Source organism: Corvus brachyrhynchos, unplaced genomic scaffold (genome assembly GCF_000691975.1).
Source record: "Corvus brachyrhynchos isolate BGI_N302 unplaced genomic scaffold, ASM69197v1 scaffold194, whole genome shotgun sequence".
Classification (NCBI taxonomy): Eukaryota; Metazoa; Chordata; class Aves; order Passeriformes; family Corvidae; genus Corvus; species Corvus brachyrhynchos.
In genome coordinates, this window is record NW_008237890.1 from 1293726 (window position 1) to 1311721 (window position 17996).

The 17996-nt window shown below is 36.9% G+C and overlaps 1 protein-coding gene across 8 annotated transcripts in view; it reads left to right on the plus strand.

Annotated features, from left to right (window-relative positions):
* KDM4C (lysine demethylase 4C) overlaps window positions 1–17996 on the plus strand; it is a 280048-nt gene that overhangs the window by 30231 nt on the left and 231821 nt on the right. For all 8 annotated transcript variants that reach the window (XR_001861543.1, XM_017732833.1, XM_017732838.1 and 5 more), the window contains exons 6-7: window positions 8212–8315; window positions 12784–12921. Coding sequence is in view for 7 of the 8 variants with exons in the window: in XM_017732833.1 (XP_017588322.1) it covers window positions 8212–8315; window positions 12784–12921 (242 nt within the window). In the remaining variant the exon portion in view is untranslated. The remainder of the gene's footprint in view (window positions 1–8211; window positions 8316–12783; window positions 12922–17996) is intronic.

The following is a 17996-nucleotide window of genomic DNA, read 5'->3' on the forward strand; positions in this document are numbered from 1 at the left end:
CTTAATGTTTGTGACTTTTACGTGTCTATGTTATTATTGCTCTGAGGAATTAAATTTTTAATTAATTTAAAATTTTTAATTAAGAATTAAATTTTTGTTTTCTTTTTCTTCTTCCTTCTAATAGAACTTTATTTTGTACCGGCATTTTTAGCTTAGTGAAACTTACAAATATGAGGCTTAGTGTTTTGTTGTTCATTAGATTTTCATTGTTAGTGTCTTTGTCTCCTTTGTGCCCTTGCTTTTTCTTGTCCTAGCTTCTTTTCATAAGCAACTTTTTGAGTCTTAACTTCTTACCCAAATTTGACACAGAGATACAAATGTTGAAGACAGATGAGTCTCCAAAAGTTTCATCGAAGTTGATGGTTGGGTAGAGGATGGAGTCCTGGTTAGTACCTCTGTGAAAGAGTAAGCAGACAAAATGTAGAAACACTAGGTCTTATTTGTGAACAGCTTGCTGACTACTGAACAGGCATATAGATCCACTTAGCTAAAGCATGTATTGGCTTTTATCATTTAGAGATGGCAGAAACATTTGGGAGAAGGAGCAGAGATAACGGTTGTAAGGTTGAGGTCTAAGGGATAAACATCACTAGTCTGTAGAAAGATTCTCACTCAGTAGTTTGTTTTATTTTCAGTAATACTGCATCTCTATTTTTGTTTCTAAATTAAGAGTGCAAATTATGAACATGGGAATATTTAGGGATGTTTCTTGGCCTGGCAGCTCATGTTTTATAGCTTGCTATTAAGTATTAAAGGAATTATGGGATGGAGTGTTTAATGAAATGGAATTAGAGGGAAGGAATGCTATTGAAAGTTCATATTTACGTCTTGTGTATCAGGACAAAATTCTGAAAATTTGTGTACATTTTGTTTTCACACCCATTTTTTTTTTCTTACTATATAGGTGCATGACTCTTTTCTGAGCTATAATAAAACTGTTGCTGAGAACAGTAGGAAGGCAGTTAAAGATGTGAAAGTAAAGACCTGTGAATTTCCAGTCTTAAAAGCATGTCTCAGGAGAACAGATTTCAACCTGGATAATTACATTTCCTATTCCTAAATTTCGTCATAGTTTTGTTTGAGAAAGTTACCACTCATTTTCTTTGCTTTGCAGTTTCTTCTTCAAGTGCAAAGTATAGACCTTTATACACTTTGTTTGGTTTTCACTGGTAAACAAATTGGAACATGTAGGCTGGGCAATGGACTTTGACTTAGCATGATACAATAATTTAGTTTTACAAGAAATGATAGGAGTAAAAGAAGTAGAGACTTGGAAAAATTTCAGAGAGGGACACTAGGACTGATGAAAAAATTGCCTTTTCCTTTTCATAATTGCTAGTAAGCTCTAACTTCCAAATGAGAAGGAATGTAAATAAAGGGAAGGGGGTATAGTAAAGATCTGTGATGACTGGGCAAAGTGGGCCAAAAGGTTCATTGAGTTTTCCAGTGTATGTAGAGACTCCAAGTGAAGTGTCTTGGCAGGTTCAAAGTAAGCCTAAGGAGATGGTTTATTTCACAGTAGGCATTTCGTACTCTCCTTGGTGGATTCTAAAATTTTCATGGATTCTGAGGGAGATTGGAACACAGGGGCACAGAAATCTGTTAGAGGAGCATAGGAACTGCCCCTGGCTTTGGAAGCCTTGGAGCAGCAACTATTTGCTACTAGATTAGTCAGAGGAAGCCAACTTTTCATGCTGTATATAAACGCTTCTCTGTACACAGTTCTGACATTTGATGGGAGCAACATCTTTGGGTAGATAGACTTTTCATGTGATTTTATGGCTGCTCTGGCATTTGTTATAGATTTCATATTGCTTGATAACAGCTGTGCAGTGTTCTTCATTCAAGTTTAAGTGTCCTGTAGTTGAGTATGCATCGAATTTTTCTTTATTTTCAGTGAGAGAAGGGGATGGGCAGCTTCAGTAACACTTGTTCACCCATTTCTAAAAATAAAGTGGTATTGAGGCATGGCATTATTTGTTGCAGACAAAAAAAAGCTCCTTCAGATTTTTGTTTGAAATACCTTGGTTTCTGGAGATAGTAGAGTAACGTATACAAATTCAGGAAGTAGGTAGCTTTTGGAGATACCTGTTTTGCTACATGAAAAAAGAAAGTGTTATGTTAGAAAACTGGCCTGAAGGTGCACAGCCCTCTTACTGCTGATGGTGGCGTAGTACAGTAATAGAAATGGGACATTAAGCATCAGGGAAATGGAAATCTCCAAGCCCACTGTTTTTCAGAAACCAGTAGGTTCTACTGGGGAGCTGGGTCTTGATGTCTGAGTGCTAGTCAGAATTGGGCACATCTGCACAGTGTAAATTGTCCACTGCTGCTCTTAATTATGTAAGTTATAAAGAACTGTGGGGTGAATGTAAAACTTCCTTGATGAATCATGTTTATGATAATTATTTAATTATTTTTATTTCAGTACTATGTTTTGAATAGAAAATAGCAAATAAACCGTAGAATCAGATACTGAACAGAGATGACAAAATTTCAAATAGTGTTTATTCTATTACATTTAGTGAATGAAACAGCATTTCTGTAGGAAAACTAGGTACTTATACAGAGATTATTACTGTAGCAGCAATATAAGATAGATGAGTTAGGAAATACTGTCTGTGAAGCTAAGTTTTTAATATTTGATTTTAATGTAGTCTGGGATATTTTTCTGTGAGTAGATTGTTTTCATGATATTTTTGGTCCAGCTAATAGCTGCGAATGGAGTGTAGAAGATAATGCTGTAGTACTTAACGATAAAGATAACGGACCTTTTTTTTTAAACTGAAAATTACCATTTCTTACTGTTTCCATGCTGTGATCTTCGACTTTGCAACTGGTGCCTTCTAAAATGCAGCCTGTTTCACAGTAAGGTGTCTTACAAAGGTGAAAGTATAAAGGAAGCTGCACGGCTGCAAGTCACTTAAGAGAAAACATTAATAAAACATAGTGTAAATGAGACCTTTGTACTTAATAGCATGTGTAGTGAAAATATTTTTGCATGAGTGCAACATTTGAAGGCAAAAAAAGGTAGTTTGTTCAAGAAGGTTAGCTCCGATGGCCAGATGCCTCCTGAATTAATTGAATGAATTGAATAATTAAAATAATAAAATAATACATTACATGTGACAGGTTGTCTAAGTCAAGGCAGCAGTTGATAAAATTAAAGGAAGGCTAGAATATTTTCCATTATCTTGTCTGCACATCACAATTACAACACATGCCTTTTGTGCATGAATGCTTTCATTTTTGCTTTCCATTGAAATCTTGATTGACTGTGGCGCCTACAAATGCTTTGTCTGAAAAACATTAGACTTGCATCTAATAAAGACAACAGTTTGATTTTGCCCTTCAGCTGCTTTCTCATTTATGTAGATTTTTTTTTTTAATTTTATGTAGACATAAATGTAATAAAAATCTCAAGTAAGCTGTTAACTGCAATTTTTATATGTGCTGTTATGTTAATCTGTAATACCATGGTATTCTTAAGGATTTTTTGTTTCACAAAATGGGTTAGAAAATAAAGAGAATAGAGGCAGAGTGGCAAATGAGACAGGAAAGATTGAAGGATTTTGAAAATCTTTTAATAGATCATTTGAGTGCAGAAACTGTTTCAGAAGGGAGATGACGTCTATCTGTGATGTTCAGTTATGCTAAAGAAGAAACTAAAGTAAAGTTTAATATATTGGAAGTATGTATGGTTGTTATACAACGCTTTGTAGGGTGTATAGTATTAATTACTTCATTTCATGCAGAAGTCATTACCTGTTGTGTATGACAGCAAAATAATTGTTGAAATGAGACTTGAAGTAGAACTTGCGTAACTTCTAAGGCTCTTGAATGAGAAAACATCAGCAGTTGAAGATCTGAAGGTTTTTTCAACTGATATCAGTCAAGTTAGGAAAGTTTTATTTAAGAGATAATAAACTTGAGGCTGGTACGTACATGTTCATCTGGGCATACCTACGGTTGTATTTCATACCACTTGAAAGCCTGTTTGTGGCTTTTGTGCTCTGCTTTGTATAGCATACAAATTGCCATTTTTTCTTTGTGATGGTTGTTGTCATGCAAACTTACCCTCCTAATTTCTTTTATGTTCAACACAGAAAGTTAAATCAAACTAGTTCAGGTCATGGGAAAATAATTTAAATAAATTATATAAAGTTTGTATTTATACCTACCAAAGCAAAATCTAAAAAGAGAATTACTAGAAAACTCACTACTTCTTTAATCTCTGCCTTTGTTTCAATAGTACTGATCTGTCACCCCAAGACAGTCCCTTAAATGAAGGTCTGCATAAAAATTAAAAAAATCATAACCTAGAGCTTAATTATGTTAATTTGATTTATTTTACTTTCATTAATATTAAATTACATTAAAGATATTTGCAATTTAGGGTGTTATTTTTCTTATGTTGAAAGTTTTATGATTTTATTTTACTTTTTTCTTTTTTAAAAAAGATTAACTAGAAGTGCGGCACCTTTGAATTTCAGGTGAAGTCTTGAGTAAGGAAGTGTTGAAAATTATAGGATGTCTAGCTTCATTCATTGCACTAGGCAGGATTTGATTTGAAAGTTCCTTAAGAGTATGATTTTATCTGATGTCATTAAATAATTACTTTATTAGCGACCAAATTGCGATTTCCTTGATCATTCAAGGTATAATATAGCAAACCAACCTATTCAGTCCAATGGAGTTGAAGAATTATACTTTCGGGAATAGTACTGTAATCTGTGCATATATAATTTTAGCTGGACAATGTAATTGAAAACACTACAGGAAAGTTCTTAGTAGCACAGAGGAGCATTCCAAATATCTTGAAAATGCTAAGCAACCAGGGAATGGAACCCAATCCACTTCAGTTTGCCCGAGTGGTAGGTGTGATATTGATGTGGTCATCTAATATGAGCTGCATATGATATGTTGGAAGGACACTCTCAGGGTGGAAAGGAAAAATGAGACTGCCAGGTAGCAATGCTCACCGTCCCTCAATAATTTAGAGATTTGGACTTATTTTTTAAAATATGTTCTATATCCCTGAACCATTTCATATACACTTTAAAGACTCAGGGCAGCACTGCCTTCTGTGTGTGAATTCTGTCTTCCTCAGTCACAGAATCACAAAATATTCTGAGTTGGAAGAGACACACATAAGGATCCCACAGCTAGGAATCTGCTGAGTGTCCACTGCTTCCACCTTTCCCCCAAAAATGAGAAGGCTTTGACTTCTATCTAGCATATATTTGGATTATAAACCCTTAAATTCTATGGAAGCATCATGCTGAGGTGGAATAGCATTGACAAAGGATGTGTCTTCACCAGCCCAACACTGCTGTTAAAGTAGTTTGTACAAATAGCATTGGTAAGACTAGGTATTTTGGGCTATGTGATCTGTTAAGAGTATATATTTGGTGTTTTCTAAGGGCATGATTTTGGTTGTTAATACAGTCTGAAGCTTTTGCTTTCAAATACTCTCTGCTGTTGCTGCTTGTGTTAGGTAAATCAGGGTTTTAAAAAGCTGAGAGGGACCTTGAGTTTGGTGGATAAAGGTACTCTCACTGTAGTTGTTTGTACCCAAACATTTGGTCACCAAGTGTTGAATCACATACTTACCATGTAGACTGTTCTAATTCTGCTCTAGCTGTTAAAAATGTCAGTGTTTCTGTAAATCATGGATTGGAGAATTTTCAATTTGATTGTCTTTTTCTCATGGACATAAATCAATGAGCAACCTTATTTCATTTTACCCTGAGTGATTATTTCTCCTTGGCTTCTTGGAAGTAATTGTTTTGAATTCTTATTTTGTTTCTTTGTAATCATTTCCAAGAAGATGAATAGTGTATAGGTCTGCCATGTCTCACGGGATCATCCAAGAAACTGGGATTACATATGAATTCCTACAACATATCTGCTCTTGCAGAACTGATTTACAGTTAATGGGTTAATGTTAATGGATTCAATTAGATTTCACATGTGTCTTAAAAGTATGAATGTACTACAGAATTTGAATAGTAGTTACACTCTAGATAGTATTTTTTCTTTTGGATGTGGGATTTCACTAAACATGCAGGATTACATGGTAATCCTTGAAACCGGTAATTCTAACATCAGTTTGGTATTTCAGAATGGATCTTAATGTTGTGGGCATATCTTGAATTGGCCTGCATTTAATGTTTTTGTAAGAGTCTTGTAATATTTCTAATGCAAAGCCCTCTATTCGGTACTTTTTACATCTGTTAGCCAGTTCTCCCACAGGGATTTTATTTTCTGGAAGAAAAGCTTGTGTGACCTTACATTTAGCCTGGCAGACAAAAGACTTTCTGATAAAGAGAATCTTGTAATGAGGAAATACTACCTTCCTTTCCTTCCTTGTTCATTGAAGGGGAGTTCCTTTGAGAAAATAAGGTGAATGAGGCTGAAAAAGTGTAGACTTTGACGAGTCAAAAAATATGTTATAGTGGTACAGAATGTATAGGCTGCACTTCGATTTCACTGTGAGGGCTCTGTAACCACAGCAGATGTTCTCCTGTAAATTTCTGGAAGTGGATTTTGAGCAGGTTGTGTTCTGCTGCTCTGTGTTACTTGCAACTTTCTTGGAATTCAGCAACAGGCCTGCCTTCTGGTTGGACTTGCCAGAGCTATGTCTGATCTCTTGGAGCTGGAGCGGTACAGCTTAAGTTTTGGATGTCTGCCCATCGTTTGCTTTTTATCATCTTGTAGTGAGCTAATTAAGCATATTGCAGTAACATAATTTGGTACAAAATTTGTTTTCTCAAGAAAAATTCAGTCAAACTCCTCTGCTTTAATTGATAAAGCTTTTAGCTACTTTTCATACCAGCTCTTCCCTCAAGTCTCAAGTATCACTTTCAATCACATTTTTCACTCTAAGTTCTTGTGTATTTCTACTATTATACTGCTCAGGACTGCAATTTCTTGATGCTCATAAACTGTAGATTCTCAAGTTTTGATTGCTATCATTTATGTTATAGGCATTAATTGCGAAAAAAGAGTTGCAATTTTTTTGCTGGAGTTCGCTAATTGTGGGCTAGTTTCTTTTAACTGTCTTTTAGTCAGTGAAGCCACACATATATAAAACTGTGCCTATCAAATAGTACTTTTTGAAACTTGCAACATTATTTGCAATTCAAAGGCAGAGTAAAGAAGTCTGTGCTTGTTGGTGAGAAAAAAATTAAGAATGATGAATTTCAATAAAATTTGGTCTCAGGGCAACTTTACAGGCTTCCTTGTATGCTGACCAGCAGAAGTCTACATTATACCTTTGCTGTTTAAGTGCTGCTTAACCTTATTTCTGTAATAAGGCTATTCTGAGAAATCAGAAAAATACTACTTATTTCTGAGAAATCAGAAATAAGTATTTCTGAGAAATCAGAAAAATACTACTCTTCCAGTACTGGTGAGTGTGCTAGATTGAATGTACAAAGAATATAACAACTCTAATGCGATAACTTTAAAATTGTTCTGGAGTTTTAGGGTGGTTAATGAACATAATGTGTAAGACTCACCAGAGTGAAGAAATTAAATCTAACATTAGAGAGAAAGCGATATATTACGGAAAATTATTGTTCTTTTTTTTTTCTTCAAGACATTAAAAAAATTCAGATAGTTGATTGAAAGTGATTGCTGTTTTTCTTTTTTTTTTGTTTGTTTGTTTTTCTTTTTAGTAATTGAATAATGAATGTGTTTTTCCAAGAATTAAGCTGCTTCTGTGAATGATGAACTAACGTTTACATGAGAGGAATACACAGCAGATTGTATGAAGTTAGAAAGCTGTATTTTTTACTGTGTAGATTGTGAGTGCTAGGTAAACCTAGTCTTCAAGGACTCCTTCTAAATTTATTTACTGCAGTTGATTTTCATGTGTGTAGAGTGAACATTAACATAAAAAAAGCTCCCAGCAACAATGATTTCTCTAAATGGTAAGAAAATACGCCTAAATATACAGGTCCAGATTTATTCTAAATTATTTCACTTCTTGACAAACAAGGAAGACCCTGTAGTCCCTGCCCCTGGAAAGCAGTTGAAAAACTTAGGAGATACATTTGATTTTGTGAAATCTCTCAGAACCTAGGAATGACATGATAAAAAATTCTAAACCAAGTTTAAACACTGTTAAGTTTTGAAAAATATTACAAAGATACCATATTTGATTTAATGAAAAGATGTACAGTTTTGCTTTTCTTGCCTTATTAGGGTTCTTTCCAAGCAGCTCTCAAGGATGTGATGCTTTTCTTCGCCACAAGATGACTCTGATTTCTCCCTCAGTATTAAAAAAGTATGGAATTCCTTTTGACAAGGTACGTTAATGTTTCTTTTTACACTCTACTTTCATGTATTAAATTAGATTGCGTTTAGTATAAACATTGTTATAGTAAAGGTGAGGCAAAAGGTTTTTTTTTGTATTTAGGTAGTGGCTGCATGAAAATATATGTTAGAACTTCCAATAGTTTTAGCCGGGAATTTTCTGCCATTAAACAGTTGTAGCCATTACCGCCTTCCTGTGATTTTTTTCTAAGGCATTACTAAAATTTCTTATTTTTAGTTTATTTCCATGGTAGCTTAGATGGGATTTTCTGTTGTCTGAAGCAGTTCTTAACTCACTGCTAATTTAAGTTCGATACCTAATATTTTAACACAAGTGTTTAATTTCTTTATGTCTGTATGTTGCTTTTCTAATGCAGTTAAATGTAACTTTATTAGGATCTGAAAGGTTTAAGGTGGAATGAAGTCAGAAGAACTATTACCTAATTTAAAATCTATTTTAAAAGCTGTAACATAGTAGAAAAAGAGTGAATGATTATTCTTGACTGTTAGGTAGTGGTAGAATAAATGTTTGATAACAACATTATACAAACAGAAACTGAGAAAGAATAATCGTCTTTGTGGATGAATTTAATACATAGCTGCTTTTAAAAACATGTAAAGTATTCAGTTTCTTTTGCTTTCTACGAGATTTTCTGTATCATTGTTTTCCACTTTGAACTTCCTATAGGTGCCCGCTAATGAAATATTTTCAATGCATTGTTTTGGGGTTTTTAAAGTGTACTTATTCTATATACACTTTGTAAATTCTAAAATTTTAAATTTTGGAGTTCTGTAAACCTACTTAGAAGACTAGAGCTTGATTCAGAAGGTCTCCTGCCTGAATATCTGTTTATCTTAACACTGAATTTTCAAATGACTTTTGATCATTAAAGGGCTATGATTCCTGGTTTCCCATTGCACAGATTGTTTTAAATTGTTCAGAAGAACCAAGCAATATGCACTTTTTCTCAGTTTATTCCCACTGCAGTGTAGTTGCGTAAACTATCCTTGCCACACACCTTGCTTACTGTTGTGGTTTCTGTTTTTGTCTATGTGCTGTTTATTTATTGATATAATGTGGGCATGTGTGTACAAATTTTGCTTAACAGGTTCCCTGGCCTAAAATATAGGATAATGCAGTGCTTCCTGTCTGGTTTAGTTGGTGTTTTTCTAACAGTATGAAACAATAATAATAATAATAATAATAATAATGTGAATATTTTCATGTATATTTTTGCCCAGCTGGAAGCTAAACACTAGACAGGGGCTTGCTCACTCCCCATTGGTGGGATGGGGAGAGAATTGGAATGATAAAAGGTAGAAAACTCATAGTTTGAGATAGAGAGAGTTTAATAGGGAAAGGCAAAGCTGTGCACCGAAGCCAAGCAAAACAAGGAGTTCGTTCACTACTTCCCATGGGCAGGCAGGTGTTCAGCCATTCCCAGGAAAGCAGGGCCCTGTCACGCGTAACGGTGACTTGGCAAGACAAATGTCACCACTCCAAACGATTGCCCTGCCTTCTTTTTATCACAGCTTTATGTACTGAGCAGGATACCATGGGCTCAGCTGTCCTGGTTGTGTCCCCTCCCAGCTTCTTGTGCACCCCCATCCTTCTCACTGGCGGCATGATGTGGGGAGCAGAAAAGGCCTTGATGCTGTGTAAGACATGGCTGGCAAGAACCAGGACACCTCTGTGTTATCAGTCCTGTTGGCAACACAGGTGGGATGAAGACACAGATGTGTTTTATGCCTTTTTGGAATATCACTTCACTTTTCATGCTTAAGTCAACCTATGGGTAAAATTGAGGAAGTGTAGGCATTTAGAATGACCCTGCCTACCTGGGAAAGCAAGCTTTTTTGAATAAATTACTCATAAAATAAGTAGTTTGTTTTCTGAATGATGTATTATCATATGGAGATGTAGTTGCTGAGTTCAGTTTTTGTAATATATAGGTAAATATACTGATTCCCTTCATAGCCTTGTGCTTTATCATGAAGTGGCAGGTGAAACTTTCCAAGCTGGAAGGTTTTATAACCCGATTTATAGTTTTGAATTTACAGAACATTACTCTGAACAGTATAATTTTCAGTAGTTGGTGTTTAAAGTAGCATATTGCAGTATGCCAGCATACTTATTTTCATTATGACACATGTGAGGTGGGGAAAGGGAGTTGATCTTTGTATTTTGGTGTCTTGATTATTTCTGTATTCTAATTTAGAGGATAATAATCCTCTAAAAAGATGGGGGGAAAAAGGAAAAAAAAGTGCTATAAACAGTTAAATATTTAAGTTTGGTTCTATCACCTAGTCTTTGGAGGAAGCAGACTGTACCCAAGTGTAATTGTAATTAATGGGATTCAGTGAGAAAGTGAATAGAGAGAACCAGGCTGTGATCTCTCATGGCTCAAAGTGATAGAAGTGGAAATGTGCTGAATGCTGATAAGTCAGCCTACGCCTACCAGGTGGCAGCTGAACTGCTGCTTGTTGCAATAGAACACCTGCTAAACTGTCAGCAGTGGGAAGGTGTATTGAGATAAATTTTGGAATCGTTAGCGTTGAGAATAATCTTTCTTAAACATTCCCACGGCGATTGTTAAAGTGCTGCAGTAACAGTTACAATATATGCAACTATATGTGCATTTGCATGTATATACTAAATATGAATCTACAAAAAATTTAACCGTGCAAAATGTAAGATCCATTTTTTTTCTCTAGCCTCGTTGGCTATTTTTCTTGTTTTCCTCTCTTTCCTTCATCCCTTAATACAGTCAAAACCAGATCTCTTTGAAGTGTTAACCCTGTGTGTTCTTGCATTGGGCAGAAAAGCACACAAAGAATTTATAAAACTATTAGATAACAATTTTGAAGGAGATTGTAAAAGCAGACATTGAATGTAAGACAGCTATACCAGTAGAAGGCTGAGATTTAGGACATGACATTAAAAAGAAAAATGTTTGAAGTTGTGAGCTTTAATTTTGGTGATTGTTTAAAATTTAACCCTTTTTCTGATTTTGAGTCATGAGGGTACTCCCTTAAAAAGAGTCGTATTTGTCCTTCAGATTTTCTTACTGTATTGCTTGTGCAAAGCATTGCCACACATTGAAAACAACCTATTTAGACTCTAAGAAGTCTCCTTATTTTCCTGTAATCAACAAATGCATCTTGTTGAATAGTCATCAGTCACTGCTCAGATTATTTGCTTCATTTAAATGGATCTGTTTGCTTTTTAGTGGGCCTGTTGTCTGATGTGTGTTTTATGTAGAATGTGTATCAAACAGAGCATGGAGAATATCTTTTAATTATTTACTTTTGTATAATCTACTTTATTCATTAACTCTTATCAGATAATTCAGAAGACAGTGTGCTATTTGAAGTCTCTGACTAGCCTGTCCTTGATAAAGTCTCTGGTGGTCTGACTTTAAGAGATTAAAGCTGTCACTGTGTGGAGAGAATATTAGTGGTTGACAAGAAGTGCTGTCTCCTCTTTTCTCCATGTAGGAGAGCAGCAGTCCATCCTAGTAATAGGAAGATGAGATTTCTCTCTTGAAAGAGAATAATCTGACCAGTGATTTGTTTATGTTACCACACATTTTTTTTTTTTTGTAGTTTACTCTAAAAGCTTTTTAAGTCTGATACCTCTCTTAAAACTAGTGTGAATTCGGGTTATTTTTGTAGATACAAAAATATAATTACTGTGCAGTGAGTTTTAAGTTGGCTTTTTCTTTTCCTTTTTTTTCCCCTGCTTTCTGTAATATTTTGTTGAGCCAGTGGTCTTCGCACACTTTTCTTTTGATTGAAGTCTTTTGAAATTACCCTTGCTCAATCTCTACAACAATGTCAGAGTTTAACTGTAGTCAAGCTTTTCATCTTTTAGAATTTCCCTCTATCCCACTTGTCCTTTAGTTATGTGAAATTCTTGTTGCCAGTAGTGCCAACGTGCTTCTGCTCTCTAAAATTTTGCCTAAAGAGAAAGAGGGGAAGGACAGTGGCAGATTAAAACTTGTGTTTAATAGCCTTATCTTGAGCTATTCTGCACATTTAGGCATGGTAATTGTGGGTATTTTGATCTAGCCTGTCTTTGCTTCCTCTCAGCCAGTAAAAATGATATGTTCTTCATTCTGTCTTCTAGTTCTTTTTACTTCCAGATTTTATTATCAGTGAACCTCTGCTCCAAGATTAACTTTTTTGAGTTCTTTCTGAATTTGTTAAGTATTACACCTAGCTATGTATTTTAGAGTAAAGAGCATTGTCTCAAGTATACTGTTTCTGTTTGTTTCTGTTTGTATTAAATCTCATCTCTGTGCAAGGTAAAAAAATTATTTGTTTTAGTTAGTTATAAAGGCATATATAGTTTTTATTGCTTTAGGACCAGAACTGCTTTGTAATGTGGTTCACTTTGAGGTTTTTTAAAGTTTATTTATTTTGGCCTTCTGTGGTTTTTTTTTTTTTTTATTGTTACAGGTTACCCAAGAGGCAGGAGAATTTATGATCACTTTCCCATATGGATACCATGCAGGGTTTAACCATGGTTTTAATTGTGCAGAGTCAACAAACTTTGCCACCATTCGATGGATTGATTATGGAAAAGCTGCAAAATTGGTAAGTCATAGTGCAGAAAATTGATGTGTAAGGAAATATTTCCTGTGGTTATTTCTTTGTGAGAATCTCAGGCAGGTGATGAGAAAGGGACAACTATTCCATCAGGTAATACCTTAAGCTGCCATTCAAATTTTATTTATAGCTGTTATTTTGATAGTAGGTATTATACTTCCAGCAATATATATTCCTCGCAGTAGTGAATTTTGTTTGCAGCTGAATGTATTTAATTGTTCTTCAAAACCAGTTCTGTTTGTGGATATTTTTAAGTTGAAGCTACATACACAGAGGTTAATATATGTGAAGACAACTGACTTCTGCTCTTAAATCTCCTTTAAGCTCTATTGTTTGTGAAAGCACTTTAGTTGAACTAGGAATTTTGGTACCTGGAAAGAAACATAAATAGTGAAACCTCAAAGTTTAAAGAAACAAGTTCAATTTTTTTCTTCTTTAATCAGAAAACTTGTAGTACAAGATAATAAAGCAACTGTTTGAGGTGTATATAACTGAAGATATTTTAGACTGAAATCTTGTTTTGTGGTGTGCATGTCTTCCTTTCTTTTGTGTACAGCATAGAATCATAGAATCTGTAGTGTTAGAAAAAAATTCCAAGATCACTGTGTCCAACCTTTGACTGAAGACCACTGTTATCAACTACACTGTAGTTTACTAAGTGCCGCATCCAATTGTTTCTTGAACGCATCAGGGGATGATGACTCCACCACTCCCCTGGGCTGTTCTTCCAGTGCCTGACCACCATGTCAGTGAAAACTTCTTCCTGATGTCCAACCTGAACCTCTCCTAGCGCAGCTTGAGTCTATGTTCTCTCGTCCTGTCGTTTTTTGTGTAGGAGAAGAGACTGCCCCCCACCTTGCTACAGCCTCCTTTCACGCAGTTGTAGAGAGTGATAAGGTCTCCCCTGAGCCTCATTTTCTCCAGGATGAACAACCCCAGCTCCCTCAACCAGTCCTCACAGGACTTGTGCTCCAGAGCCTTCACCAATTTCATTGCCCTTCTCTGGTCTCTCTCCAGCAGCTCCATGTCTTTCTTGTAGTGAGGGGCCCAGAACTGAACACAGGATTTGAAGTGTGGCCTCACGGTAGCAATCCCTGCCCTGGTCCTGCTGGCCACAGTGTTTTTGGTACAGGCCAGGATGCCATTGGCCTTCTTGACCCACTGGGCACACCCTGGCTCAAGTTACGCTACCAGCACCCCCAGGTCCTTTTCCTGTGGGCAGCTTTGCAGCCACTCTGCCCCAGCCTGTGGCACTGCCTGGGGTTGTTGCGGCCCAAGGGCAGGACCTGGCACTGGGCCTTGTTGAACCTCACACAATTGGCCTCAGCCCATGATCCAGCCTGTCCAGATCCCTCTGCAGACCCTTCCTACCCTCCAGCAGGTCAACACTACCACCCAGCTGGTGTCACCTGCAAACTGACTGATGGTGCACTCAATCCCCTCATCCAGGTTATCCATAAAGACATTAAACAGAACTGGCCCCAGTACTGAGCCCTGGGGAACACCACTGGTGACCGGCCACCAGCTGGATGTAACTCCATCCACCACCACTATCTGGGCCCAGACATACAGATGATTTTTTATGCAGCGAACAGTGTGTCTGTCTAAGCCATGAGCTACTAGTTTCTCCAGGAGAATGTTGTGAGGCAGTATCAAAGGCTTTGCTGAAATCCGGGCAGACAACATCAATAGTTTTTCCTGTGTCCAGTCCATGGATGCTCATAAGAGGAGATCATGTTGGTCAAGCAAGACCTGCCTGCTTGCTCACAAACCTCTGCTGGCCGGGCCTGATCTCCTGGTTGTCCTGTACGTGCTGTGTGATCGTAATCAAGATAATCTGTCCAATAACCTTTCCTGGCACTGAGGTCAGGCTGACAGACCTCTAGTTCCCTGACACTTCTTGTTGATGGGCATCACACTGCCAACCTCCAGTCCTCTGGGACCTCCTCAGTTAACCAGGACTGGTGATAAATGATGGAGAGCAGCTTGGTGAGCTCTTCCACCATCTCCCTCACCCTCCCTTGGGTGAATCCCATCTGGCTCCATAGAGTATCTGAGTGGCACAGCAAGCCACTAACTACTTTCTCCTGAATTACAGGGGATCTGTTCTACTCCCTGTCCCTGTCTACCAGCTCAGATTGCTGAGATAGAGGTTGCTGTGGGATAGCTTTCTGACTGAGGCAAAGAAGGCATTAAGTACCTCGGCCTTTTCTTTAGCCTCGGTGATTGTGGTCCCCCCTGCTTCCAATAAAGCATGGAGATTTTTCTTGGCCCTCCTCTTGCTGTTGATGTATTTATAGAAACACTTTTTATTGTCTTTGACAGCAGTGGCCAGTTGTAGTTGAACTTTAACCTTTCTAATTTTCTCTCTACATGATCTCATCACATCCTTGTACTAATCAAGAGGTGCCTGCCCCTTTTCCCAAAGGTCATAAACTCTCTCCTTTTCACTGAGTTCCTGTGAAAGCTCCCTTTCAGCCAAGCCACACATTCTCCCCACCATCTCATCTTTCAACCCATAGGGGTGGCCTCTTCCTGAGCCTTCATGACTGTGCAGGGGACTCTCCAAACCAGTGTCCTGAATAGGCTAAAGTTGGTCCTCTGAATGTCCAAGGTGGAGGTGTTGTTGACCCTCTTCCTTACTTTACCAAGAATTGAAAACTCCTATCATTTCATGGTTATCTCTGTTTGTAAACTGCAGGTCTAGCAGGGCCTCAATCCTGATAGGCTCTTACCAGCTGTGTTAGGAAGTTACTTTTCATGCATTCCAGGAACTTCCTAGACTGCATTCTCTCTGCTGTGTTGAGTTTCCAGCAGGCATCTGGCAAGTTAAAGCTTTTCCTAAGAACAAGGTCTAGTGGTCATGAGTTTACTTCTTCCCGGGTGCTCACAAAATACTTTGTCCACCTCTTCATCCTGGTTGGGTGGTCTATAACAGACTTCCACCAGGATGTTTGCGTTGCCAGCCCCCCTGACTCTTACCCATAGTTGTACAACCCTATCATCACTTAGAGCTCTATGCAGTCAAAGCACTCCCTGGTGCAGAGAGCCATTGCACTGCCTCTACTTCCTCCCCTGTCCCTTCTGAAAGCTTGTAGCCATGGATGTATAGGTAATGAAGTACGTGTGCAAAACCAAAAAAGTGGGCAATTTATTCAGCAGAAGTTTTTTACTGTTTTTCGATATTCTCTGATTTTAATCAGTGTTAAGGCTTATATAAAGCCTTAGTTTCTATTACTAAGAAAAAGTTTCAGTCAGAGGCATTTTCTGCATTGACTTGTTTGTAATTGGAAAAAACCTTTCCAATAGCAACCTCGTTAGTATATTAGTTAATACAATGATGTGGTGTAAAGGGTAAAATCAGCTGCGCTAGTTTAACAGCCCAGTAAAGAGAGTGAGCTCTTACTTGACACTGGAGATTGAGAAACACCTTCATGAGAAAGTTCTCAAATAACAGAAACTTAAAAATTTAGGCACTAATGATTATTTTTGTTAATGAGATGGAATATGCTTCAAAGGGAAAAGTTAATGAATATTTTTTCCCCCTGTGCTTTGTATGCACATGTTAACAGTAATGAAAGTTTTGAGAATCTCTGTACACATCTAATGTTCAGACTGGTCTCTCCCTCGAATAGGAAAATTCTGTTTTTAATAGCCCCCAGATAAGGCAGCAACTCTAAAGTTAATTTTAAACTCCGAAATGCATTTGATAACCTGTACATTTGATTATTTGAAATTTCTATGATTAGTACAATGAAACAAAGTTGAGAGAACCATGGATACACAGCAGTTAATTGTGGCAGGTAAAACTGACTTTGGGTTTTAAAAGATATGAACGTCATGCAGCTCTAAAATTGATTCAGCTGAACTTCAAGAATGGCAAACTGCATCTTCAGATGTAGCAAAGGTGAGGTGGTATTCCCTGGAGGTACCTCCCTGACAGTTTTCTGGCTTCGTATTTCTTACGTTTTTAAAAGATAGTTTACTACCTGGTGTACAGCTTTCCCAGTACAAACTGTTAAATGTTTTATGCCTTCAATATGCATCTCTATTATTGTATTATACTGTAAACTTAATGTCATCTTTAAATTCAGTGGAGTTAGATAATTTTTTAAAGCTAGTGTAATTGTGTTGCTTTACACCACTCCAAAAGTGCTACTGAAATTCCGCAATTTTGCCTAGGAAGTCTTGGCATATACATTCTTAATACGGTTTTATTTTGTCAAAATTCTCTAGCATATGGATGAAACCTTCATCTTAGGACACTGTATTCTGCTTGGTGGTTATTGTACATAGGAGCAGTATTGTATATGCATATATGATACATATATATGATACAAGAAATTAAAGTATTTCTCGGGTGTGTGCAGTTAAATTTAAATACCTACAAGTTTCAAAGTGGCATCAGAGCAATAATGACTAATCTGTGTCTATAGAGAAATCTTAGATACCATTGTCAAATATGAGCTGCAGTTCCTTTGCCAAGTGGTCAGAGACCTTAATGTTTTTTGCTTAATTCTTATCACTTATTACCACAAGAATAAGAATCAAAGTTTACTTTTCTCCTCTCCTCTTTTCTTAATAGAAAAGAACATGCTAGAAAGTACTGATGGTAGGATTCTTTTTTAATATGGAAAAGCGTATGAAGAAAAAAACTAAAGGAAATATAGTGAACTAATTCTCCATAAAACTTACTGGTATTTGTTTATGCCATACAGACAGGGTAAACAAGACAAACAAAGGAAATATTAAAAAAATTATAAAATCATTAACTTTTGAAAAAAACCTTTAGGATAATCAAGTCCAGCCATTAACTCAGCATTGCCAAGGCCACCACTGAAGCATTCCCAAGGGGTCACATCCACAGGTCTTTTAAATTCCTTCAGGATGGTGACACAGCCACATCCCTGGGAAGCCTGGCCACTGCCTGATTGGGGAAAAGGAGAAGGTGTCCCCTTATGGCAGATTATCTGACAGAATTTACTCGGTACCACGGCATTACCAGTAGCTGAAATACTTATTTCTAACAAAAAAGACTTCTACTTAGTGAGTCAACATCAGAT